Source organism: Aythya marila (assembly GCF_965140915.1).
Source record: "Aythya marila genome assembly, chromosome: 4".
NCBI classification, from domain to species: Eukaryota; Metazoa; Chordata; class Aves; order Anseriformes; family Anatidae; genus Aythya; species Aythya marila.
The window spans coordinates 55,789,387-55,817,205 of record NC_139045.1 but is presented as its reverse complement, the minus strand read 5'-3'; the positions used below and the strand labels follow the sequence as shown (position 1 = coordinate 55,817,205).

The following is a 27,819-nucleotide window of genomic DNA, read 5'->3' as shown; positions in this document are numbered from 1 at the left end:
TCTGACCCCCCAGTCTATACATGGATCTAGCGTTGCCCCATCCCAGATGCAGAATCCATCACTTTTAAACTTCATACAGTTGGTGATCGCCTCGCTCTCGAATTTGTCAAAATCTCTCTTGCAAGGCATAACTATATGAATATCAATCTTGTTGCTTTGTAGGCAACTCCACTTATTTCTTATAGACCATAAATAAACTGGGGAAAAAAAAAAAAAAAAAAAGCATTCAGAATCTTACCAGTCATTAAAACAGAGGACGTAGCTTTCTAAATTATAATGCAGGTATCAAAACAGGAATATTAAAAACCCTCTGTGTATCTGGTAGGAGTCAGCCCTGCAGTCCTGTGAATTTTGCTGTTTTTCAGAGAAAGATTTTATGACTACGATAGGTAGAAAACTGAGATAAAGCGATCTAGAACAAGACAACTTTTAACACAGCACGTCAGATATAAAATATTACATTCAGGTAGCACTCATTCTCTCTGCCCCTCCACATGCACACACAACACATAGAACAACATTATCTATATATGTTAGACTATGTTTATAACCAAAAGTAGTTTTTAATATGCTTTTACTAATCATTGATTGTAGTACTCATGTAACATATCGCGTACTAACACCCTGTTCTGAGAAATACAAGTGGAGATTACATGCAAATCGAGTCCTATTGTCAGTAACAGAACAGCTTGCACACCAGGAATTAAACATGTTCATAAAAATTTGCAGAGTCCAGGGCCTAAAGTTTCTTTCACAAAAGTTCAAAACATTCTTTGGGAAAAAAAAAAAAAAAACTCAGGTATTTTTAATAATTTCAAGGAAATTGGCAGCATAGAATTAAGTGCTTGGTTGACGCTTAGACATCAAAAGTCATTCAGTAACTAATGTCAAATGAGATTTTGCTTTTGAAATTGATTTACAGCCATAAAAACTGACAACATTTTTACTTTTCAGTTCTCAAGGTTCAGAATAACCATACTGATATGCTTATGACCTATTGGGCACATTCAGTGTAAAAGAAGCTATTACTATGGAACTTAATGCAACATTCTTACCAAGACCTTTAAAAATACCTATTGTGTATTTAAGGATTCTCAGTTTCACTGGAAGACATTGCAGTATTATTCATTTGTAAAGGCAACTCTATTTTACTTTCAGATTCAAGGCCTCTGCCAGATGTAGCCCTGACAGGGAAGTGTACCCGAGAATGTGATGAATATGGCCACTCGGACTCCTGCTGGATGCCAGTTCGCACTTCTCCTGAAAGGAAGCAGAAGAGCCAGCCAAAACTCTCCACTTTCATGCCTGTTGATGAACGGGGCAGTCAGGAAAAGCTGGCCAATGGAGAAGCTTCCCTCATGGGTGATCGCAACAGAAACCTCCTTAACAAAAAGTTGACCTCATCCTATGAGACCTTCAGTGCGGCTAGTTTCAGCAAAAAAGAAGAAGGCAATCCAGAGGATATTCCCCTCACACAGACAGGGGAATACAAGCCATCTCCTGTCAATACTCTAACTAGAAGAGAAGTTTACCTGTAGGCTAAAAAGCAGCAACAAATTTCTTTCATGTTATAGGAAAGAAAAGGGGTAAAAGTCCTAAAAGCAAAACAATTTTAACAAAAATAAGAAACAAAAAGAGGAGGCCACCAAAGAGACAAAAGCTCTGCCTGCCACTTCTGCCTCCAGAGCAGGCATTTAATTATACTGTCTGCCTGACTATACTGTACAATGTAGAAAATGTTGTTACTTGCATGTCTAATCCCCCCCACCGATTTTTATTTTCCTAAATCTATGGTGCAAATTCCTCCCATAGTAATGAGCTTGATTAAAAAGAACACAACACAACGTTGTTTCCCCTCTGCAGAAGCATGAGTTAAGCCACTCATTTTGTTTGATTGTCATCTGGCTTGTTAAGGGTAACAGGTCAGGGAAAATGTATTCAAAACATATCATCTGAATATTGCTGATCCCCACCAGGGACAACCCTTCAGAAACCATGCAGATAAAGAGATAAATACAAAAGAATAATCATTAATAGGCACTTTGTGAAGACCACAGCTTTAATATTCTCACCTCTCATCTGAGGCTGGAAGCAACAGAGATACGTTCAGCCTGAGACTGCAGTCCAAAACAAGGCATACTTTCCTATGAATCATGAACTCTGGTTCTGTTTTATCCATAGAACAAATGTGTTCTTGCTGTGTCTCTTTCTCTCCTCCTCTCTCGTTCTCTGTAATGATTACTTCAATGTAAACACAATTAGTAACACATATACTGTAGCGTAGTAATGATAAACTCTTTAAATAATTATTTTGGACAAGGCTAACATCTAGCTGGGAAGATAGTAATAACAAAAAGGCCAAAGATCACACTATGGATCAGGGGAACTGCTAAGTATTGGGGCTTGGCATAGAAAACTAATATACTCACAAATAAGACATATTTACTCATAACACACCTTCAGTTACAGTTTGCACAGCAGCACAATCCACAAGCCCAGCTGACATAATGTTTTTTCCAATGTGGTTTAGTTGAATGCCCAAAGGAACTGATTTTTTAAATTTCCTTTTTTTTTTTTTTTTTTTCTTAAATGACGTGATATGTTGCAGCAAGTGCTGTATGATACTGCCAGTTCCAGGAAATTTTTGATATCATAATTAAAAAATAATAGTAGTGCTAGAAGGCTGTGTTATAACGAGACTGCTTGGTTAGATGGAGAAGTGGGTAATGGGATGATACAGTAATGAGAATATTACAAGTCAAATACAAAGCCTTCTTTTCAGAGCACAAGGAATGATTGCCAAGTATTTTGTCATCAGTGTTGCAGATTACCAATTGATTTGATTGTGTCAAAGATGTAATGCAGTTTTTTCTTAAAACACAAGTGCATTAAAGCCGAATGAAGTGCAATACTAAACAGTGTCAAGACTCAGAACATTTAGGCTAGGTAGAAAATAAACAGTGATATGATACTCACCTAGTAGGTCAAGAATGAGTCAAAAGGAATCCAAACTGTCCACAATATGCAAGAGCTCCGGGCTGTAATGATTCTCATGGTGAGCGCTTCATGTAAGAAAGAGGAAATGAAACAGGTTTTTGTGCAATAAGAGCTACAAAACATACAGAACTTCAGCCAGTTGCTTTGTAGCTGATGCTGTAGTAATAATGACAAACTGAGCTCAGACATTCAGACAAAAGTGACAATCGAATGACACAGCTTAAGAAGGGGACAAGCATTCAAATCCCTGGCTGTTTAACCTGGCATTAAGGCATGGCTAGATGGCTCTCTAGTATACTGTAGTCACAACGTAGCTTTGGGTAGTTCCTTGCTTTGAAGAATTGCATAGAAATAATCTTAAACAGCCTATAGTAGAGGTTGCTAAATCAATACAACTCATCACATTTATCTTTTGAATTCACTTCTCCACATAGTGGGATGTGCCATTTCTGGCCATTTCATTCTTCTCAAGTTGACTTTCTTCATGTAACATTAGTTTGTGTATAGCAGTTATGATGAATGGGCACATTTTAGAAAGAAACTATTAAAGTTTAATAATGATTGAACATCCTTAAGTTTAATTATTTAAGTAATATGGAGAGATGCAAACTAGTACTTTGTTATGAGACTGCATAAAGCAGTTACTGCTTTGTATAATCTGTAAGTACCTGTTTAAAAATGCTTCTAAAATGCTTATGTAATGTATACACATTTTTCTTGCACGTTTCAACAGAATACACAATGGCATAACAAATGTTCAACAGAATTTCCTTTAATAAGATTTTATTTAATATTACACACAAAAAAATTAGGTAGCTTTGTTCAATATATCGTTAAACCCTTTGTCTACAAGGCTAATGATACAGGTCATAGATACAGGTCATAGAAGACCTTCAGATTAAATGGATCAGCAGTCACTCACCGATTTTTGCACCACATAAAACAGTCATTAAATACTTTACTTGTGTGCATCTCCTTAGAACTAAAATGAGTGTGAAAGAATTTTTTTTTTAAAGTCCCATCTACTGTAAGTATTCACAACAATTCTAGTAGAACTAGCCACTATTAACATGCTGATTACTCTTCTGACCTGGCATGACACACAAATATATTTTGTCTTTGTATTTTTCTTTTTATTTTAAATAGGTTAAATCTGGTGCCACTCCATAAATAGAGTGCTTTTGTATAAAAATAAACAAACTATAAAAAATAATTTGGGTGAATGCAAAATATGCAACTGTGCCTTTTATACCTGTTATTATGGTAAAGTGGTAGTTGGGTTTGGACACTGAGGAATAAGGGGCTATTCCCAACCTTTTTGAACCTGTATATTTACCTGTGTTTATTTTCTGAGAAATTATAAATAATATATTAAAAATAAGCCTTTTGCCAAACTCAGTTAATGGACCAGTCTTAAGCATTATTAACACAAGGCTGTGGTTTAAGTTTGTCTTGAGATTTTTTTTTTTTTCTTCTTTAACTTAATATTTGTGTGAGGTTTGGGATTGTCTTCATTTGTTTTTTTGATTCTGCTGCCTGGAGAACAATGATCAGTCTCTATTATAGTTGTTTAGCAAGGTGTCAGCAGTTCATGTTGCCAGTAAAATTGACAAGTAATTTCTTTTTAATTGCTTTTAGCTGCCATCACATTTCAGCTGTACAGTATAGGAATCATCCTTTTATTTCTTTCCATGGGAAACTCAAATGAGCTTTGCATGTATTTTACATTAGGGCACCTTTATAGATTGATGCATTAGTATATAACTTTATATGTATTAGAAAATTCAATAGCTTTGGTCTAAAATCTAATGCTCATTTTGGATCTCAGATCCACTATGTTTATTCAATATGGTTTCTGACTGGCCTGCTGCCTGAGTTTCAGGAAAAATAATAATAATAAAAAAAAATGTTAAACATTATTTTTATGTGGGGGAAGAACTTAAATGGGGTTGAAATGATTGACTGAAAGGCTACCCTAGGAAGTTGTCAACTAGGAAAATAAGGAGTATGGCTGAAGACTTGCCATAAGTACAGCCACCACCAAACACTTCTAAGGACTTGAAAAATTAAATATTTTTCCTTTTCTTTCATTGGTGATAAATATACAGTGTTTCCTCAAGGAACGAAGCAAATGAAATAGCAATAGAGATGAAAGCCCATCAGTTAAGTCGTATTACTGACTGAAGAGCATACACAGAAGATAGAAGACAATAGTTACCAGCTACCTGGGGTACGCTTTCAGACAACTTTTTCCTAAATTTTAAGCACTTGCATTCAATGTGGTACGATCTGTTTGTAATATTAATCATTGACTATTGTTCTGCAACTTGGATGTTGATAGTGAAGCAGAGAACAATTTATCATTGTTTATTATGAGTCACTATGCACGCAACTATGCTAAACATGGCAAAATGTATTAAACGCTAGTCCACCTCTATTTATGAAATATTTACATAATTTAATTTGCTTTTGTACAGTTTTATGTAAATAAATTGCTTGTCATTTTTGTCTCTGCAAATTAAAATATAACATGTTCAACTGGTTACCCATTTGCCATTGTACTTTCTCTGACAGGCCACTCCACTTTGACTGGATTAAAGCACATGATAGTTTGCATATTTAACCTATATTTTGCATGGCAAAGATGAAGCTGCCTTCGTAAGTGGCCATTTCTTTAGCTGCTGATGTAGCTGAGGTTTTACTTGTCTACAGAATGAAATTCAGTAAGGATTATTCACTCTCAGGACTGCATACAGCTATTTTCACAGTCAAAATAAAGTACTCGTAATGACTGAAGTTGCTTCCCATTACTGTTCAAAATGGCTTCTTCTTGAGGTATGGTTAAAGCATTCATCTTAAGGGAAATAACAAGATTTGAGTAAAAGCTCAGCTATATCCATTATGGAATGACAATTTTGTAGTTACCTACAAGGTTGTTTTTTTTTTCCCCCAAGAAGCTAAGAACTATTAATTTCTGAAGTGTCAGTGAAGAAACTATGTTGAAAAGAACAAAGCAATTAATGCAGTGTTTCAGAGCAAAATGTGAAATGAAAATCTTTCTAGGCATAAATCAAATCATCCATCTCAGCATAACAACAGATTGAGAACTAACTATCCTCAAGAAGGAACATCTGAGAAGCAGAGTTTATCCCTTTGCTGCCTGCATCACAGTCTGTTTGCTTGCTTGCTTTAAAATAAAGCAGGTACCAAAGCAGCCATTTAGTTGAGATTTGCATCAGTTGTAATATGTGAAAAATATGCTTAGGGAAGAGAAAGGAAAGGTTAAAACATTTGTTTCCCTTGCCTGCCATTTGTGCTGTTTAATACTAAATACAGTACTGCTACAGAGACTTTGCAAGTTATTGTACAGAATTCCCCACTGAACAACAAAAAATGCTTTTTCCAGGTTTTTACATTAGTTACAGATTAGGCTTTGATTTGTTGTGAATAAATACAGGCTGGCCAAAACTTTTTTTTTTTTTTTCCTCCTTTTTCTTTTAAATAAACTTTACATTGCAAATTTATTTCTCTGACTGTGCTTTCAGTTAACATTGTCTGGTCTTCTCTAATGAATGTGTCAAGAAAGATTCTTCCTCCCATAAGCAGAGGTCTAAATCTGCATGCTTGTGGAGAAAATTCAATCCACCAGCTGACCCCAAATCTCCCACATCACACTTGAATGAGCTACCCCTAACCTCTTTCAGCAGTAGCAGTATTTTAATGAGTAACTTCAATCAAGCTTTCATGTTTATTTTATATTAGATGTAGTATACAAGGCATGACCTTATGTTTATTTATTTTGTCTTTTATCTTCATTCTTCTTGTTTACCAACTGCATCCAAGAATGTGATTACAGGAAGATAAAATAAATTTCCTGAGCCACAGAGAGTGGTAAGAGAGGATAATATAAACTGGTGAAAGCTAACAATTTATGCCCCCCTTTAACCCTGACTTCATTTCTCCCTCCTGCACTGCAGTAAAATGTAAATCTTATGCAGAGGCTGAAATTAATAAACGTGACCTAGGCAGAAATAATTTCATGTCTTTATTGAGCCTCCTGAGGGGAGTGTATATAAGATAGTTAATAGTTCATAAATGTGCAAATCGTCTAGCCTATGCCAAAGGAGAAAGCAACACCAGAGTTAGACAGATGAGAATATTTAGTATATCTCTTAGTAAAATGATAGGATTCCAGTCAGTTCATACAAGTACTTATTCTGAAGAAAGTATGCCTTCTTCAAAAACTTAAATAGAGTTACCAAGAAACCATATATTAAAAATATAGAAGAAAAATAATAATAATATTATAATAATAAGAGGGGAGAGAGAGAGGGTAGAGAGAGAGAAAGGAAAGAAAATAACATTTAAGATACCTATTCCGTAGTGGCGTCAGGTAGCCTCTGGGAGAAGAAGGAAGAAGGAACAGCAAATAAGTATAGTGTAATTGGCACAGAAATCTTAGAAATAAGTCCCTTTAGATTTCCAAACTGATTTAAAGATCCTAAAATAGGGAGATATTAATGCATAATTTGTAGCTATCTACAGTACGGTACTGTAAATTCCAATAAAGTATTCTTGCTAATTATAAGGCATGTGATTCTATTTAAGGTAGTGTTTTAAAAGATTTAATTAATGGTTAAAAATATTTATATCTTCTTATTCTTTCTCTGCAAGCTTATTAAAGCAGAATTCAGTCTTCTAAAGCAGTCTCTGTTTGGAAAGGCCAAGATATATTTTTCATAAAATGTTATTCCGACACACCTTCTATTTTCAGCAATGTGACAAACTTCTTCAAATTTACACTGTAATCATGACCCTTAAATATATATACACATATAGATCTCTGAACTATCACTGCTTTCCAAAATATAGCAGCAGGAATAAAGTAACATAAGAACAGGGTCAGTACATCACTTTGCATCTTTATCCTCCCTTTGGTACATCTTACAACCTTATACTTGTCAATTCATGGAGTGTGCCATGGGGAAAGCAAGAATGAATCATACACTTCTTTTTTTTTCGTAACCCTGTAAAGAATTACAGAAGGAAAGAAAAACAAGAGCAAGAGGGGGTTGGGGGGGGGAATAAATTAATCTCTTTTTTATTGCCTACCTCTCATGGATTTCCAGCACCTACTGAAAATTCCATGAATGAAATCTCTAGTACTGGAGACTTCCCCATATAAGCATCCAACTCCATTTCTTCCAAAAGAACTTGCAGGTTGTGTAAGTTGCACTAAGTCTAGTTGGGGTAAACCATCTTCTTGCAGCCTTTTTATCTTACATGGTAATTATATGATCCCAGAAAACAAAATTAATTCCAATTGATCCATGATTATGGTGGAACTAGTCTGATATTTGTCTTATATTTAGCAAGACAAGTAGAAGCAAAAAGGTCAGAATTTAAGATGAAAGGTTTAAAGATATCCACAAACTTATTCACACGCTGCAATGTTTTATTATTTAAGTCTGAACAAAATAGATGAGGCTGAAAATTTAATAACCATAGCAAAGTATGATAAAAAAAAAAAAAATTAGAGTGATGGAGACCTAGCTCAAGCTAAGTATGTTAGTGCATGTATGTTTGTATAACCCTCTTACCTCTGGCTTTTGAAGCAGAGTTTAAGATACTCTTGAAGATTCCAGAAAAGTGATAAAAGTTATCATTATCCAGTGTCAGAGAAACAATAAGGTCTCCAGAATGAGGAGACATATAACAGATACAGATCTATTCTAAGGTTTAGTAAGACAAAAACAAACAAACAAATATATAAACTAACGCCTATCTTAACATAGCAGGGTGTGGTGATCTTACATAGGATAACTACCAAAGCTTAGTTTTTCTTTAGTTTCCTATTTCCTATAAATTGCTAGAACAAAAGGCATTTTTTGTCTGTTTTGTTTTTGAATATTAGTTCATCTCCTTTTTCTTATGCAGTCTTCTTGGCACTTAGCTTTTCCCCACCTTGTTCTGAACTAGAACAATAGATAATTTCATATTATTTTCCAGGCTGACCTCTGAACCTCTGCCAGGCGTCCTGTTGCCATCCTTATCTTTTAGATAAGACCATGAAATCATGGTAGACTGTCTCACACACAATTCTAAATATGAGTTTGAATATTAAAAGAGTCCTTACAGGTGTTAGAACAAGAAGTATGCCTTGAATTTAGAATATTCTGGCGCAATGCTGATTAAGAATAAATAAATAAATAAATAAATTCTGGATTCCAGGCTGGACTGAAAAGCTGCTGTGTGTGATAAAGAACAAACCACATGCTGGGTACAACCCTCTAATAACAAGCAGTGCATTTCTTCTTGCTCTAATCTGTACTTTACTTAGAGATAAAAGCGAAATGTACAAGTGCCCCAGGTCTCTCTGACATACAGTTACCTATATTTCATAAATACAAAAAAGAAGGAATCACCTTTTGCCCACTCCTGGTAACTTAAGCCTGTTTCCAATCACTTTGGATGTCCCTATTGAATATTCTGATTGTTGCATATTCCGATTGCTTGTGTATCATCACTACAGTGATGATTACTAATTAATGATGCAGCTAGTATGACATGCTGATTTAGGACAGCATAGAATTGACCAAGGGAAATGATGATGTTGGAAAGTACCACCTAAAGAACAAGACATTCAAACTGTAATTCCCATGAAATGCTATAATGTATTTAGTTGATACATTATTACATATTAATATCAAAGTTAAATAACCACTTTTCAGTTCCAAAAGAAAACTCAGCTAGTCAAAACAAGCTTTCAGAAAAAATAAAGGTGACAGCTTGGCTAGCCATGGACTGAGAAGGTCACATCTAAGTGCTGCAGAATAATTTTGTTGTATTGAGTGACTGCAGATGAAATAAATTTAGCAACACTCAGAAATAATACATCTTGTCTTTCCTTACTTGGTGATGGAATCTGAAGCTTCCAAAAGTTTATTGCTGACCAACACTCAGAAACAAACTAACAACCAAACAAAAGCACCACCAACAAAAGCAATATGAATGCTTAAAATTAAGGAAAGATCAAAAAACAACAGAATCTGTTGCTTAGATCAAGATGCAGGTGCCTATGAATATTTCTCACAGTTTTTACCTCCACTCCTCTCTCTAAAAATAAAATAATAATTATATATATATATGTATATATAAATGTTAAAAGACTTGTAGGGTGATCAAAGGTATTGAATAAATATAAATCAAAATTATAAATAAATAGCTCTCTTCAGCCTGAAGAAGAGAACCAGGAGGTTTGACAACAGTCTAGATGAAGTCATGAATAAAGACAAGTGAGGAAAACTCTTAGTTTCCCTTAATCAATGGGCTATGAAGCACCATATAAAATTATCAAGCAATAAGTTCAAGATATATAGAATATGGTGCATTTTCATACAGTGCATTAAATTGTTCAACTTCTTGTAAGAGGAGACTAACCTTTGGAATGCATTCCCATGAGTGTAAAAGATGTCTGGCCCCACAAAGAAAAGAAAAAAGGTTTCTAGATTAATGCTTTTAGTGAATGACGCAGGTTAAGAATGGCACAAGTAAAAGATTTATCTGTTACTCTCTTACCTAAGCGGACACACTAGCAACTAGAAGCAGAAAGCATCTTTCTGTAACTCAGAACCACTATTTTCTTAAACAACAAAGCAAAAGCCTTTGTTTCAGGATGTTCTTATTGATATTTAACTCTCTGATAATGTTTCCCCAACAGAGATGAGGTTGGGGAAAAATAACTTATGCCTAAATCACACTTCCAAAATTCTCACTAACCAAGTTCTAAAATTCTCTGCCTGAGAAAAAAATGACATAGCTAGACTCACAGAACAATGTAGGTTATAAGCGCTGTAACAGACAGTTACTACACATATTTGAACATGCCAACAAACCATTACATTGTTTTTAAAGATAGTTATGTACTTAACTCCTGCCTGAAATTGGTGACAGGCACTTATGTGTGCTGTGTACTCTTGATTACAGATATTCATATAGACAAAAATGTATGGAAAAATAATAAAAAGCATTTGCAACTTTTGAAAACATATTTCCAAGTGCTGGTGTTGTTTCAAACTTTATGCCTCCTGAACACAAGTACAAAATTGAACACTGAAGAAAACTCTTAAGTGATTAAGTAATAAGTGATTTCTCACCACGTGACATTTGCAGTCTTTGGAGTATAGGGAGATATCTTGTTTTCCTAATCTTCTAGATATTCTTTCTTAACCTTCTGGATACAGTTATTAGCATCCCTGATGTAAAAAGAACTATATAACCCTCTAATAACAATGAAAAGACATGATTTTTTTTTCCCCAAAGAAATCAAAATAATCAATGTTTCTTCTCCACATTCCATTCAAGAAAGTAATTTTTTTTTTATCAGTTTGACTTTGGAGTCAGTAGGATCATTTCACGTTTATCTGCAGTACAGTAATCACTTCATACTATTTATCTTTAAAATTAAAATTAACAATGAGATTGATAGTTGTGAAACTATTATGCATAACAAATATTTCATGGAATACATGTTAGTATTTTATTTTGAAAATCTTAGAATCATGCAGCAGTTTTTAAAAATCATGATGTAACATGACAGGAAAAAACTAAAATATGAGTATATCTTAGTTCCTTTTACACTAGTTTTCTGCTGTAGACTCTTCACAATACTGGAAGGAGTTCCTTATATATATAAAATTATCCTCCATCAGTAGTGATATTACAATTTCTTCTTGCTCCAGATCTGGCTTACAAAACAAACTACTCCCTACAACACATGCAGCAGCAAAAACGGAAGACCTGGGAAGCATGTACGGTTTAACATTAAAAGAAATATATAAAAAGTTATCATTTACACAAACTCACATAAGCCTTAAGCAAAGTGCACTCTGGTCAAAGTTAAGAATTTAGCCAATTTGGCTAGGCTTAGCTGACAAGATGTCTGGAAGGCTTATACAAACAGAAAAGCAGCAATTTAAGTGACCAAAGTGAATTAATACTTATCTCTCAAAAGGATAGAAATATGCCCTCATTCCTGTTCTTTACTGTTTTTCCAAAACATAGTTGCCACCAGCACTACAAGAAAGCTGTGACTTAAGTTTACCTTAACGATGAAAGGAAAAAAGGCTTTTTCCCCCAGCTCCCTCAGTATCTCAAGTTTCTTGTACTATCATCAATAATGTCGCTATGTGCCAAACCTGCAGTATCTCATGAGAAACAAGTTCTGGCATTTTATTCAGAATAGAAATGAGCAGAACCTCTTCTCCCTCAAAGGATATTGCTACCGTGCACAAAACAACATGGGGCAGAGATGATAACCAAGTTATCTGATGTGACTCACACTTTACCCAAATCATTTAGAACTAGTTTCTATATCTTTATTTGCCTCGATACAAGTATTTTTTTGCAATGAATGGCACAGGGCTCTGGCCTGCAGAACACTCTGCAGAAGATAAGACAGCAGAACCTGTTTTAACTCTTAAAACCTGAGCATCTTCGAGCATACAGTCACATTCAACAGAGAAAACACACTCCAACGCCAAAGATGTACTACCACCTTTGTGATTTATGTGGAAAAAGCTAGAATCAGAAATCATGTCTCAGTGAGAGGCCCTTGCCTCTGAGTGACAGAAACGTACCAGTCATTGCAGCCTCTTACAGCATCGCTCACACACTGAGAATGGAAAGGGAAAGGAATCAGTCATGCCTGAAGACCCTACTTTATTTGTAATCCTTGAATCCACCTGCTACTCATTTGTAAATAGTTCAAATTCTTACTGAAATATTTTAAAAGAAAAAGGCTATCAGTGTAATAAGTGAGAAGCTATAAATGTTTTCATGCCCTGTTCCAGAGAAAATTGCACTATCTGTCAGTCATGGAAAGAAAGTGCTTCTGGATCACCGCTACAACGTATACAAACTGAAGAATAACTAAACAAATTTATTTTCAATTTACCCATACAACAGGAGCCAGTTTGCACAGGGACTAATTTCAACATTTGTCCCAGTATACTCAAATTACCAAAGGGGGGGGGGGGGGGGGGGGGGGGAAGATTTATTTTTTGTATTTATTAAACAAAATATAACACTCCCTTCCTTGCTAGACATACCATATTCTACTGCACTCTCTAGTATAGCCTCATTTTGAATGCCAGAAACAAGATCTCTCAAGCCTTTCTTCTTTGTAAAAAACAAACAAACAAACAAACAAACAAAAAACTATTGTGGTAATTTCAGAACCTCAAAGGATCTGCTTAAATGCACAGCTTTATCATAACTATAAGCATGTATTATTTTATTTTTTTAATTGATCTACATCATTGGTATACCATTGTGAAATATCCCCTTGCCCAATATGCAAAGGTAAACCATCTTTAGACAAATTTTTGTCTTTTTTTTTTCTCCACAAGCTTTTCTAGAAACTTCTATTTTTGCCTGCTGTACTTAAAGTCATTACAGAACATTTACCCTCTTGCTCCCAATTGCACTTAAAGACTTTAAAAAGTTCTTCCTGGGGAGAAAAAGCCAGCAGTCAGCATTGGATTAACAGAAAGTAGCAGCAAGGATATACATGACAGCAGTAACTCAAGTCTCCCCTCTCTCCACCTCCCTCAACCACAAGAAAGAAATATACAGTGACCCACCAGCAATTTAGTTCAAAGAGAAAGTGTAGTGAGATTTAAAACCTGTCTTGAGGAACTATAATAGTGTCCAATACCTATTACATCCAAAAAATGCATATCAACTGGCTGTTTTCTGATTTGTAAAGCATGTATTTGTAATATAACAGGAGAAGAATGAAGATTTGTTGGCCAAATGTTCAACTGCAATAAATCAGCACAAAGCCTATGGAGATAGTTGAGAAATCCATTACCAACATTACATATAGTGTTTTCTTCTGGTTTTGCACAATGATGTTGACAACCTCTTTCTGAGGATTGAAGACAAAGAAGGGCAGGAGCATCTTTGTCAATAAACCAGCCAACCTGGTGAGGACAACTTTAAACTAGGAACACATGTGAAAGGAAATTAGAATCCCCAAGTCAAGTAAACTGTGGTTTAGCCCCAGCAGGCAGCTGAGCACCACACAGCCACTCGCTCTCCCCAGGGGAAATGGGGGAGAGACTCAGAAAGGTTAAAGTGTTAGTACTCATGGGCTGAGATAAAGATAGTTTACTAGGTTAAGCAAAAGTAGTGTGAGTGAAAACAAAACAAAACAAAACAAACAAACAAACAACAAGTTAAAAAACGTAATTCATTCTTTACTTCCCATCTGCAGACAGGTGTTCAGTCACTTTTGGCATAAAGGTTTCCTGGGAAGACATACAGCATCACTCCAACTGTCCCCCCCACCCTCTCCTTCCTTCTCCTTTATACAGCTGTTATTGCTGAGCATGACTCCATATAGCATGGGACATCTCTTTGCTCAGCCTGGACCATCTGTCCTGGCCCAGATCCTGGTGCACCCCCAGCCTCCACGATGGCAGGGCAGCACCAGAAGCTGAAAACTCCTTGTCTCTGTGTAAGTGTGGCTCTGCAACAGCTGAAAACATCAGTATGTTACCACCATTTTTGTCAAAACTCCCAAACACAGCATGCTACAAGCCTCTATTGAAGAAAATTAACCCTATCCCAGCCAAAAACATGACACAGCTTTAAACTAGGAACGGCTGTGGAAGGAAATTGGAACCCACAGTCCACAGAAATCAAGTGGTGGGCAGCAGAGGGTGCAAATCTCTGGGTACACGAGGGGCCATTTCAAATTTATGTCATATGTACATAAATGCATTCAGACTGGGAAACAAACAGGAGGGAATGTAGCTTCATGTGCAATCACAGAACTACAGTGTAATTCAAACTACTTGAGCAGTGGTGAGAAAACTCACACAACTAGAATGATGCAATGGATGGACACAAGCACTTCACTGAAGACTGACTGAGGAGGAAGGAGTAAAGAGGGGAACAAAAGAGCAGGTTGGATGTACGTGAGCCCTTCTATGGGACAGACAATACTTTGGCTAGAGGTTTACAGCTCATGATCAAAAAGGGATGCCAGCAAGGGAGGAACAGCAGTGGGAATTCGTTGCAGATCACCTGGTCAGGGTGTCGAAATAAATGTGGTCCTTTGTATACAACTGGAAATAGTCTGCATCATAGACCCCGTTTCTTATAGGGGACCTCTTTGACATCTTGTTGAACAACACCTTAGCAGGACAGATTTTTGGAGGGTGTCAGGGAAAACTTGTTCATACAAGTAATGGATAGATCAACCAGGGGTTAAGTACAGCTAGATCAGCTGTTCACAAACAAAAGTCTGGGGATATGATAATAAATTATAACTTTGTCTGTAATGACCATGAACTAGTGGAGTTCAGATTCCAAGGAAAGTGATTTAAATAAATAGCACAGTGTACAATGCGGACCATTCAAGAATGGTCCGTTCTGATACCCAGAAAAACAGGCAGATATATCAAGAAGCTAGCTTATCTAAACAGTGAACACATTTCTAAACAAGGAACTCATTGTGAAACTTCAATTAAAAAAAAAAAAAAAGTGCTACTGAGGAGAAATTTAGAAGTGCCGGGACATGCAAAGATGGCATTAGGAAAGCTGTGGCTTGGCCTTAGTGGAAACCTGTTAAAGATATCAAGGGCAACAAGAAGAGCTTTTACCACTTCTCTAGTAGCAAAAGGCTGAATGGGGAAAATGCAAGAACAGTGTTGAAAGGGGTGGGTGATTTAGTGACAATAGATGTGCAAAGATGAGGTATTCGATGCATTCTTTGCCTCAGTATTCACAGAGAACTTCTAGGCATCTGTGTTCAGTGAAAGTATTCAGAGAGAACAATCACAGTTGGATAAGGATCAGTCAGGGTTTGTTTCACACAACTCAACCCATGCAAGTCCATGTGATCAGACTGGATGCAACCACGATTTCTGAGAGAGAGATAATGTCAAGACTGCACTCTGTCATCTTTAAAAGGTCATGGAGTTCTGACAGCTGTAGAAAGAGAAATATTTCAATTATCTTCAGAAATAAATCACCTTTGGAGAGCTACAGGTAAATCCACTTCAGTTTGGTGCCTGGGAAAATCAAGGAACAAGTCCTCTGGAAGCGTGTTTCTTAGGCACATGAAGGAGAATGTACATGGGAAGTGTCAGCATGGACCAACCATAAAGCATGCCTGAGAAAACTGCCTTCTGTGATTAAAAAAAAAAAAAAAAAAAAGATTTATGGGTGAGGGCAGACCAGTGGAGATCATTTACCTTGATTTTAAACAAGGCTTTCAACACTGTCTCCTGTGTTATTCTTATATCCCTGTTAGAACATTACAGTCTGGATTAACAACTTCATAAGAAAAATCTACATGGATCAAGGAAAAAAAAAAAAGGATGGATAACAGAACTCAGAGTTAATGGCTCCTAACCCTGCCTGAAGGCCAGTAATAAGTGGAGGACTTTATCCTAGAACCTGTCCCTGTTTAACATCTTAATCAATAACCTGGAGGTAGTGAATGAAGTGCACTCTCATCAACTTTTCAGATTATGACAACCTGGGGGATCAGTTGATATGCTTGAAGGCAGGATGGCTATCCAGAGTACACTGGATGGAGGAATGGGAAACAAGAACCTCATGAAATTCAGCAAGAACAAATTCCAACTCCTGTCCTTGGAAAGGAGTCCTCTGCAATGATATGGACTGGTACCTGGCCTGACAGAGGTGCACAGCTCTGCAGAAAATGCCTTGGGGGTGCTGGTGGATGCAAGCTGGCCACAAGCAAGCAGGGTGCTGTGGCAATAAGGAAGGCTGGGAGCATCCTGAGCTGTATTAACAGAAGCATGGCCCAGAGGAGTGATTATTCCCATCTCCTCAGCAGCACATTTGGAGTCCCACATACAATGTTGGCCCCCCAAATAGAAGAAAGCTGCTGATAGACTGGGGTGATTTTAGCAGAGCTGGTCCAGATATAGAGCACTTGCCTTGTGAGGAGAGGCTGAGGTAGCTGGAGGGGAGAGAACTTCTGAAGAACATAACAATATTCCCTTAGTACTTACAAGGAGGTCACCAAGGCAAGACAGGTTGTTCAGAGGTGCATCAAAAGAGATGAAAGACAGCAGGCATTACCTGAAACACAAGAAGTTCAGACTGGATATAAGGAGAAACATCTTCTCTGTAAGGATAGTCAAGAACAGTAACAAGCTGCCCAGAGAGGTGGTACAGTCTCCATCAATGGATTTTTCAACAACTTACTGGATTAAATTCTGACCAAACATGGTGTGACCTCATAAATGATCCTAGTATGAGAAGGATTTTCAACTAGACACCCCCTCTATGTCCCTCCCAAATTTAATTATTCTACGATCCCAATATTTTCTGATTTTTAATATGCAGTACTAGCTTGGATGCACTTGCACAGAGATGAGTATCTCAGAATATAGGGTTGTAGATATTTAAATAATTCTATTAAAATAAATTTATCTCATGTCCCTCTAAAAATGTGTGAATATGTATATTCACTTATTGCATCATAAAAAAATTATTAAAAAAAAATCTTACAGTAATACAGTCAAGCCTTCAGATATTTTCAGTGATACAGCTCCACTGGTATATATCTAGTTTTCAAAATTGGATTTGTTATTACCCACTCCTACAAATCCTACTCATCTGTGATACATCATTAAATATTTTAATATAATTTACCTCATACCACTGTGGATAAGACCTATTTCTACCTAAGACACCCTGGCAGATAGAAGAATCAAATATGATATATTAAAGCAAATGCCACAGCCTGAACATCTATGCAGAGAAAGACTGCATCATGTTCACAGATAACTTGGTACATACAGTATCTGTAGGTAACATAGAAATGATACAAACTACATCATAGGCCTAACACAGAAGAGACTGGACTTGTTGAACACACATAAATATGAATTCCATTTACAGAAGATGCTATGCTCCCAGGTGAATCTATTGCTGATATTCTAGACTTCATCTGAAAGCAATTCTAAGATAGCAAGGTCTCCGAATTACAGATAGAGTCATATGCTATTTTCCAGCCATCGGAATACCTAGGTCATCATTTTACCTTTCTGTAAGGGGCAGGCAACTCAGGAGAACTACAAAATTCTGTGAGGTTATGCAGGGAGAAAATTAGAAGGGCCAAAGACCAGCTAGAACTTGGATATTTCAGTAAAAGAAAACATATATATGTATTATTACATAAACAACAAAAGGAGGACTAAGTAGAATCTCCATCCTTTATTGGATGCGGGGGAAAACAGTGACAAGAGATGATGAAAAGTCTGAAGTACTTAATGCCTTGTTTTTTTTTCAGTGTTTATGGGTAAGACTAATTGTTTTCAGGGTACCCAGCCCAGTGAACTGGAAGACAGACAAGGAACAGAATTATGCCCTTATAGAGCAAAGGGAAATATTTACTGACCTACTACACCATTTGAATACATACAAATCTATAGGACTGGATAGAATCCACACAAGGGTACTGAAGGAGCTGGCAGAAGTGCTCACCAAGTCATTTTCAAGAATTTGTCAGCAGTCCTGGATAAACAGGGATGCCCCCAGTTGACTCAAAGGTAGTGAGTGTGATGCCCATCTACAAGAAGGGCAGGAAGGAGGATCCAAGGAATTATAGGCCTGTCTGTCTGACCTCAGTGACAAGATAAGTCATGGAGAAGATCACCTTGAGTGCCATCACACTGCATATATTGGACAACCAGGTGATCAGACCTAGTCCACATGGATTTTTAAAAGGTAGGTCCTGCTTGACTAACCTGATCTATGATAAGATGACATGCATAGTGGATGAGGGAAAAGCTGTGGATGTTGGATTTCAACAAACTATTTGATACTATCTTCCACAGCATTTTGCTAGAGAAACTGGCTGCTCATGGCTTCAGTGGATGCAGTGTTCACGAAGTAAGAAACTGGCTGGATGGTCAGGCCCAAAGAGTCCCAGCAAAAAAAACTCTGCAGAGGGATCTGGATAGGCTGGATCAATGGGCTACACACAGTTTTAGGGCATTCAATAAGGCTTCTTGCCAGGTGCTGCATTTGGGTCATATAACCACCTGCAGTGGTATAGGCTTGTGGAAGAGTGGCTGGAAAGCTGTCTGGCAGAAAAAAAGACTTGGGGATGTTGGTTGATGGCTGGCTGAATATAATCAAGCAATGTGCCTGTTGTGGTTCCGCTCGAGTGGGCAGCCAAGCTCCACCACAGCCGCTCTCTCACTCCTCCTCCTCAAAGAGGAATGGGGAGAAAATACGATGAAAAGGGCTCAAAGGTTGAGATAAGGACGAGAAGATCACGCAGTAATTATTGTAACAGGCAAAACAGACTCGGCATAGGGAGACAGTAAGATTTATTGCTTATTACTAACAAGCTAGAGAAGTGAGAAGCAAAGGAAAAAAAACAAAAGGACCTTCCCCCCCCCCCCCCCCCCCATCCACCCTCTTCCACCTCCTCCCCCCGAGCGGCACAGGGGAACGGGGGAATGGGGGTTATGGTCAGTCTACAGCACTTCTCTGCCGCTCCTTCTCGGTCACTCTCGTCCCCTGTGCTGTGGGGTCCCTCCCACGGGATGCAGTCCCTGATGAACTGATCCGGCGTGGGCTTCCCACAGGCAGCAGCTCTTCCAGAACTGCTCCAGATATGGGTCCGTACCACAGGGTCCATCCCTCAGGAGAAAACTGCTCCAACCTGGGTCCCCCATGGGCAGCAGATCCTGCCAGGTCACCTGCTCCTGCGTGGTCTTTCCACAGGCTACAGGTCCGGCCCGGAATCTGCTCCGGCAGGGGTCTTCCACAGGCGGCAGCCTCCGTCGGTGCAGGGCCACCTGCTCCACCGTGGTCTCCTCCACGGGCTGCAGCATGGAACCCTGCTCCACCGTGGTACTCCATGGGCTACAGGGGGACATCCTGCTTCACCATGGTCCTCACCACAGGCCACAGGGGACTTCTGCTCCGCTGCCTTGAGCACCTCTCCCCCTCCTTCTTTACTGACCTTGGCGCCTGCAAGGCTGTTCCTCACTCCTCTCACTCTCCCAGCTGCTGCGTGGCACAGCGTTTTTTTTCCCTGTCTTAAATATGCTCTCACAGAGGTGCACAACAACATCGCTCATTGGCTCGGCTCTGGACAGCAGTGGGGCCCTTCCCAAACATGGGGCAGCTTCTAGATCCTTCTCACAGAAACCACCCCTATGGCCCCCTGCTACCAAAACCTTGCCACGTAAACCCACTACAGTGCCCAGGTGTCCAAGAAGGCCAATGGCATCCTGGCCTGCATCAAAAATAGTGTGTCCAGCAGGACTGGGGAAGTGACTGTCCCTCTGTTAGTGGCACAGGAGAGACTGCACCTCAAGTGCTGTGGTTTTTGTTGTTTGTTTTTTTTGGTCACTCATTACAAGAAAGATTTAGTTGCTGGAATAGTCAGAGAACAATAAAGCTGGTGAAGGGACTAGAAAAAAATCATAGAATGGCCTGGCTTGAAAAGGACTTTAAAGATCATCTAGTTTCAATGCCCCCTGCTTTGGGCAGGATTGCCAGCCACTAGAGCAGGATGTCCAGAGCTGCATCCAGCCTGGCCTTGAATACCTCCAGGGATGGGGCATCCACAACCTCTCTGGGCAACCTGTTCCACTGCCTTAACACCCTTCTCAGTGAAAAACTTTCTCCTAATATCTAACCTAAACCTCCCCTGTCTTAGCAGCTCTATCCCAGAGTCTGTTCTTGCAGGGGCTCTCCATGGGCTGCAGCCTCCTCCAGGCCACATCCACCTGTCCCACTGGGGGCTCCTCCACAGGCTGCATCATGGAGACCTGCTCTGCCATGGAACCCATGGGATGAAGGGGGACAGCCTGCTCCACCATGGGCCTCTCCACAGGCCAAAGGGAATTTTTGCTCCAACACCTGAAACACCTCCTGTCCTTATGCATCAGCCTTGGTGTCTGCAGGGCTGTTTCTCTCACATTTTCTCACTCTTTTCTCCCAGATGCTGCTGAGCAGCATTTTTTCCCCTTTTCTTAAAAATGCTTTCACAGAGATGCAACCAAAATCACTCTTTGCCTTAGCTTTGGACCTTAGCAGGTGTCTTTTGGAGCCAACTACAGCTGACTCTTATCTGACACGAGGCAGCCTCTGGGCTCTTTTTACAGAAACCACCCCTGCAGCCCACTGGTTACCAAAACCTTGTTACATAATCTCAATACAGTAAACCAGCCTTCAGCCTCTATCTCCCTCTTTCCCACTTTGTTTATTCTTATCTCAGGTCAGAACAGTATTATATAGTTCAGATACCAATAAATGCTCTTCATTTTAGCTAATGGGGATTTTAAGCCAAAACATTATGATCTTATTTCAAGTTTGCAAGAAAAAGTAGTGCTCTGCAGACAGGACTACAGGCAATGTTATGACTGATGAAAGAGTTACAAGCTGCAAAAGCTCTCACTAGCACCTCTGCACATCACCACACTGCTTTGTGTAAGCAATCCATCTTGCTCAGGGCCAGCTCTTAGGCATCTGTATTATGTGAGATAAAAACACTGCTTTTCCATAAAATGTTGTGCCAGGGAGCAGGAAAGTGTAACACAACCAAGGCTTAAACTAAAGGAAGAATCAAGAGCTTAAGGCAAGCTTAATATTACTCGGAATAAACTATACCAAACCACACAGTATAACTGCTCTCTGTATGCTGCTGATCTATTACTTGGCCAGTATTCTCTAACACTGAACACTTAATTCCATGTTACACACATGCAATTAGTCTGGCATCCACAGATGTTGTATTACAGTGGATCAGTAGCTTTGAAAAAAGTCAGCTGACATATTCATTAATTGATACTGTGATAGATATACATGTACACACATGCAGATTGCATATGTAACTATCTGTATACAGCACAAATGTGCAGTAAGTATACATACAAATGGGTAGCCAAGGAATGACAGATCAAAATGAGGTTCCTAACAACTCTAATAGTGAGCTACTTTAGGAACGCTGACTTTCAGTACCAATTAACCAATTACGTTGCACAGCTCTTGAAATCTTGCACAGTGACAGCTACACACTGTTAATCATATTCTGTGCTTACACATTATATTCAAACTTTCAAATCTTGTTGTGCTAGGACTGCTTTTCAAAGCGTTGAAATCTTCATTTTCTGTTTTTTTTTTTGTTTTTTTTTTTTTTCCTCCTTTTCTTTTTCTTTTTCTCTCTTTTTTTTTTTTTTTTTGTCATCATTACTGATGCTTTTTTGCTCATTATCAGGATATTACACATTTGTATTCTTCAGGAGTCCACATGTTAAAATATTTGTCCTTCAGACCATCAGTAGTTCATTTAGGGCCATTCTACCTCATCCATACAATAAATGCAATCACAAATTCATCAGTACATTATTTTCATTTGAGAATGCATTCAAGAAAGGTGTTTTCCTAAGTTGCTTTGGATATATTTTTCAAGGTGAAATTGACATTTCTCAAGAATTAACAGTTTTCAAACTCCTCTCCTCTACCATTTTTCCAACATTCTAAGTTTACAAAATTTAAATCAAGTAAGACTGTCTTACTCTGTGACATATCAAAGTATAATTATACATTCTGGGAGTCAGCTGAACTTTGTCCCTAATTTGCATCTTATCTTGAACAATTTATTTTCCCACTTGTCATGAAGCATATGACTGGAGTTGATCTCTTATAGACCAGTTGGCAAGAGTGAATAATTAGAAATACGGTTTCATCTACATTAGAAAGTTTTTTGTTTTTTGTTTTTTTTTCTCAATTTTGGATGCAGGCCCTGTTATATGCCTATCTAAAACTTCTTAATAGGAGTGTAAGAGATAAAACATCAAGATGAAGAAAATTAAGAACTGCCTTGGGAATTAGTAAGCCTCATAATTTTTTAAAATAAAATATTTTCATACTACATTAAGACTGATTTCAGACTGATTACTGTCACTGGATCTTTATGATATTTTCTAGTACTAAGGAAAAATCATTTATTCCCATCATGATACATAAAACATTATATTCTTTGAATAGAGGGCCTATGATTCTGGTTTTATGTTGATCCATTTAAACTTTGCTTAATAAAACAGGTTTGAAAAAATAATGCACTTCCTTGTCAAGCATAGCAGACCTGCTATTTTGAAGGAACATTAACAAGCCACTTACTGTATTCAGTAAAGTAGATGTTAGAGCTCCTTATTCATAAGTACACTTGTCCTAAATTCCAGCAGCCCAGCAATGTGCAGGATATTCCAAGGGTTTCAGAAATGTGACCAGTTATGTAACAAAATATGCCAAAGGACTCCATAATTAAAAAACTAGGCCATATGAGACATAATTAAAATGCAGCTCTTCAATGGCATTTTTTAATTATTTTAATCTCAGTAAACTACACACACACACACACACACACACACACACAAAAAGCAGAAAAACTACCAATTTGCCAGAGACTGGAGTTTCTTGTGCAGATAATTAGAAGGCAATATACTTTTTTGTTTGTTTGTTTTTCTCTGGTCATTCTATGCAACAAGCGAATTTCTATGTCACCTTTTTTTTTTTTAGTAGGAGTACCTTCCTACTGTTTCTCTGGGTCAGAATAGGGCATGATCAATACTGCAAGGGGTACAGGAAAAGGCTACAAAGTAAGAAATTCAAAAGTATAAAGCTAGCCTAGGAATATTGAGTTCCATTCACTCTGCATCCTCTGATGCATGGCAGTTACAGAGATAGTTCCCCTATTCAAAATATTAATAGTGGTGATGGGTGATGTTGACTGTGTTTGTACAGTTTTGGAAGAGTCCAGCGACTAGGAATAGCATATCTTCATGGTATACCTATCCAAGCTTTACCAATATGCCTCAAACCTATTCTTCACTCTTTTTGACTTGCCCATCACAGTACAGTATCTTGTTTGTTTGGACTGTCATTGGAAATGTAACAGTGAAGTGCCCTAATTACAACTTGAATTTTCTGGAAGATCAATGAACACAGAACAGACCAGTTTCTGTATTTTTCCTAATTCATAGAGGTTTGCCTCCCTTCCCCCATGCCCATAAATCATGAAGCTCTATGTTTACAGTTCTTTGATGAGAATGGGAAGTGTGGTCACAAGAGTATCTCAAGAATGAAAAGGAAAAAATGGTTTTCCCATATTATCATGATGTAATAGAAATACCAGTACCAAGCAGATGAGAACATAAGACTTGAACAGATCTGTTCATCTGTGATGCACAGATCTGTGCATCTTCAAGATGAATCTGACACTGTCTTCTGAATGCTCCATGGCCTTTCTAGCTCTATTCCCACATGCTTAGGCAAAATCTGTTTCTCCTAGGTAGGCTGTCCCCGCTTCTATCTTCAGCATACTTCCCTTTCATGACTGAACTCAGTCAAAGCTGATACAGCTTTTGATCTCTGAGTGAACACATAACAGCATTAGAATTCCAAATCCTTACAAGCTTACACATGCATCAGAATAAACTGAATAATATGTTAGGGCTGTTATCTTCAGAAACTTGATGCTTCTCACATTAGGAGATCATACTAAAAAAAAAAAAAAAAAAAAAAGAATTCACCCTACTTGATTTTGCAGTATTGATCAAGTGGCTGTCTTTGATATTTCACACTTTCACATACAAAAAAAAAAAAGACCCTGGCTCATCATTCACTGAAATCAACTTAAAAGAATGAAACATTTACCTACCTAAAGAATCTAGCAGAACATGAACTTTAAACAATAAAGTGTGAGGATATAGTTAGAGCAGGCAAAATGCTTTCAAGTGTTGCATAATGAAGAAAATTGCTTTACAAGCAGATTCATTTCTACAGTAAAAAAAGCAAAAGATGTCATGCCTGCTTTGTGTTATTATACTTGTAATTATTTATTACAGTAATGTCATGCCCAGAGGCACATTATAGCAACTGTTGTGCAAAAGCACAATTGAAAGATGAATCCAAGAACACGAAAGTGCATTGATGCAGAGGGGTGTTGAGAGGCAGAAGTCATGAAGGGCTATTTTTCCTTCACTTATAACCTGGTTTTCTACTGCTCAGTAATATAAAATGTTTATAGCTGTTGTACTACAGCAGAAAATGGAGTTCTCAGTTCAGGATCAAGACTCGATTGTTGTGGGTTCTATACAGACATACAAATTCTGCTTTTCCTCAGAGGTCTTAGGGTAAAGTTGATATTTCTTACAACTTTAAATCTATTCATCAAAAAGAGAGGTCCCATGCTCCCTCCTCCCCTTTCCACTGACATTCGCTTGACCCTTTCAATTCCTCCGTTAAATAACGTAACAAAACAAAAGAAAACAAAACAATACAAGAATTGAAAAGAGTTCTCCAACAGATTAGAAAAACTGAATTGACTTACTACAGGGTAAGATAAACAAAACCAGTTGAAAGAATGGAAGTAAAAGCTTCCTCCTTTCAACAGTTTTGGGGCATAAGTTCAGCTCAAGCTGCATCACATAATTTCACCTTTTAGCTGGATTTTAAAAAGTGTTTGGACAGCTGAACTAACAGGTATCAAAGCCCTAGGCTTATGTTGGAGGTTATGGTGCATCACACCCATTGTTCTGCTAGCCAGATAAATCAGTTGCTCAAAATTAAAATAGTACATTTTGTTCAAACATTTTACATACACACATACTCCCACTAAGCACTGGTCCGTAGTACACAAGATATTTTCTCAAGACAGCAAAGACTCTCATACCAGAGTTATACTGCAGGTTTTGCTTTAAACACAATATCTGTCCAGAAGATGTACGAGCAGGACAAAAGGTATGCTATGTTCAAAAATTTGTCCATGGACCAGTCTTTGAGAATAATCTAAACCTCTTAATCAGATTTACTTCACATTAGTCTGGTAATGTGAATTCAGGTATCTTGTACAGAAATTGAGCAGAACTGATGTTGAGATTACATGGGTTCAAAATCATAGCAGTCAAAGCACAGGAGAAGAAACAAAGTGTGTGTACTCTCACTACTGAGAAAAAAAGCACTCGCACATGAATTTAACTGTGGAAATCAAATCCTCAGGCACCTACCTTTCAACAGCTGAAGATGTAGCTGCTGCTAAGTGTTATTCTCCCTGTTTCTATCACATCTGGAAGATGACCTTAAAAATTAGCTGTGCATTTTCAGTATCAACCTGTGGAAAACAAACAAAAAGAAACTATAAACCTAACTTCATTTTATAGAGTATTAATGCAAGCCACAAGCAGTACTATCATTTAGAGGGGCTGGAAGAACAGAATTTGAGCCTGGACAACTACCGCAAAAGAACCCATATATGCATGTACAGTCTGAATATGGAATATATGGTACCATACTGACACTTAAGCTGTCTGCAGAAATCTGGATTGCCCTTTGTAGTCAAACCTCAATATTTCAGCAAGATAGATGGAATCTGTTGACAACCTGAGTTCAGGCTGCTCCTGTAACAATGCTGTGGTGGCATTTAAACTATAAGCACTACATCTTTGCAATAACCCTAATGGCTTTGTCTTGGAAAAATAATCTGGATGATAACAATAGCTGGTAAGAAATGAACATAACTTTAAAAGAAAGTCCCCCCTCCCCCACCCCACCCCTGAACAACAAAAACAAAATCCAAAACAACAATAACATCGAAGATGAACATCAATTAAAGAGTTACAGAAAGACATGAAAAAAATAAAAAAAGAAGAGTCAGCTCGAAAAGAAGTATGAAAGAAATGTGAAAAATTGTGTTAGTGAGAAGAGAGAAATGCATACAGAACAGTTTAGTGCTGCCAGAAGCCTGCCTGGGGCATCACAGCCTTCACCCAAGCTGGACAGTGCAATCATCCCATCTGCAGATGTGAGGATCCTGCACCAGCTCCTGAAGTGACAGTGTGGGATGCAGCATGTGGGGATCCACACTAGGGGGCTGGGGCTAGGGAGGAGGGGAGGTACTCATACTCTTGTGAGGCTTCATCATCTGCATGCACACGAGTGAGTAGTAGGGAGCTGGCTGCACAGGGTTGCATAACACCAGAGCACCCCATTTCCAATGCAAGTGTGTGCCAGCAGAGGACCCTGGAGTACCATGAGAGGGAGTCTATTGGTAACATACTGTATGGGTGTGTACACGTGTGTCTGTGTGAATGCGTCCATGTAATTAAGACCTTGAGAAATTAGTAAAAGGAAAGTGCTCACAAATTTGTGGTCATTCATCAACATTTTTAAGTGTCTATTTTTTCGCATTATCTGTTGTATTGTTGGCATTGATTCTGAATGTACAGTACCATGATTGCTAGTTAATCAAGTGTTGCTAAAAAAAAAATAATAAGCCAAGAAGAACAATGACAACAGCAAAAGCCAATAAACAACTTTTAACCCTCTTTGGTCGTGTGTTCGATCATTTCTTGGGGTTAACTATTTTGTTTGAAAAAGTTGGTTTTGAAGAAACTGCCTTTTTTTTTTTTGTAATTTATACATAAAGTACTTAAGATTTTAGAACAGTATAGAAGTGACCTTTCCATTAAATAAGGACACTGACAAACAGGTATTGCTCCTACTTATAATTCCTCATTTGGACTAATGTCACTAAGGTTATAGCAGCGAGCAGAAAAGACGACGACTGACCCTGTTATTCAGACTGCGTATTTACAATAATTTGCCTGGATAACACACAACAGCTATCTAAAGTTAGAAGCTAAAAACACATTATCAGCAAGCTCATACAATTTCTGCAGCCTCGTCAAAGCTAATGCATCTTAAGTATTAATTACTAAGTATAAGCAGCAATTGGCTCATCTAGACTCC

The 27,819-nt window shown here is 38.0% G+C and overlaps 1 protein-coding gene across 6 annotated transcripts in view; it reads left to right on the top strand.

The window, feature by feature from the left end:
* Positions 1–5,540, top strand: part of PCDH7 (protocadherin 7) — a 285,619-nt gene extending 280,079 nt beyond the window's left edge. For 5 of the 6 annotated variants that reach the window (XM_082759487.1, XM_082759486.1, XM_082759485.1 and 2 more), the window contains one exon: positions 1,159–5,540. In XM_082759487.1, the coding sequence (XP_082615613.1) occupies positions 1,159–1,538 (380 nt within the window). In that variant the 3' untranslated portion in view covers positions 1,539–5,540. The remainder of the gene's footprint in view (positions 1–1,158) is intronic. The other variant, XM_082759489.1, reaches the window with a different exon arrangement.
* The last annotated feature ends 22,279 nt before the right edge of the window (positions 5,541–27,819 follow it).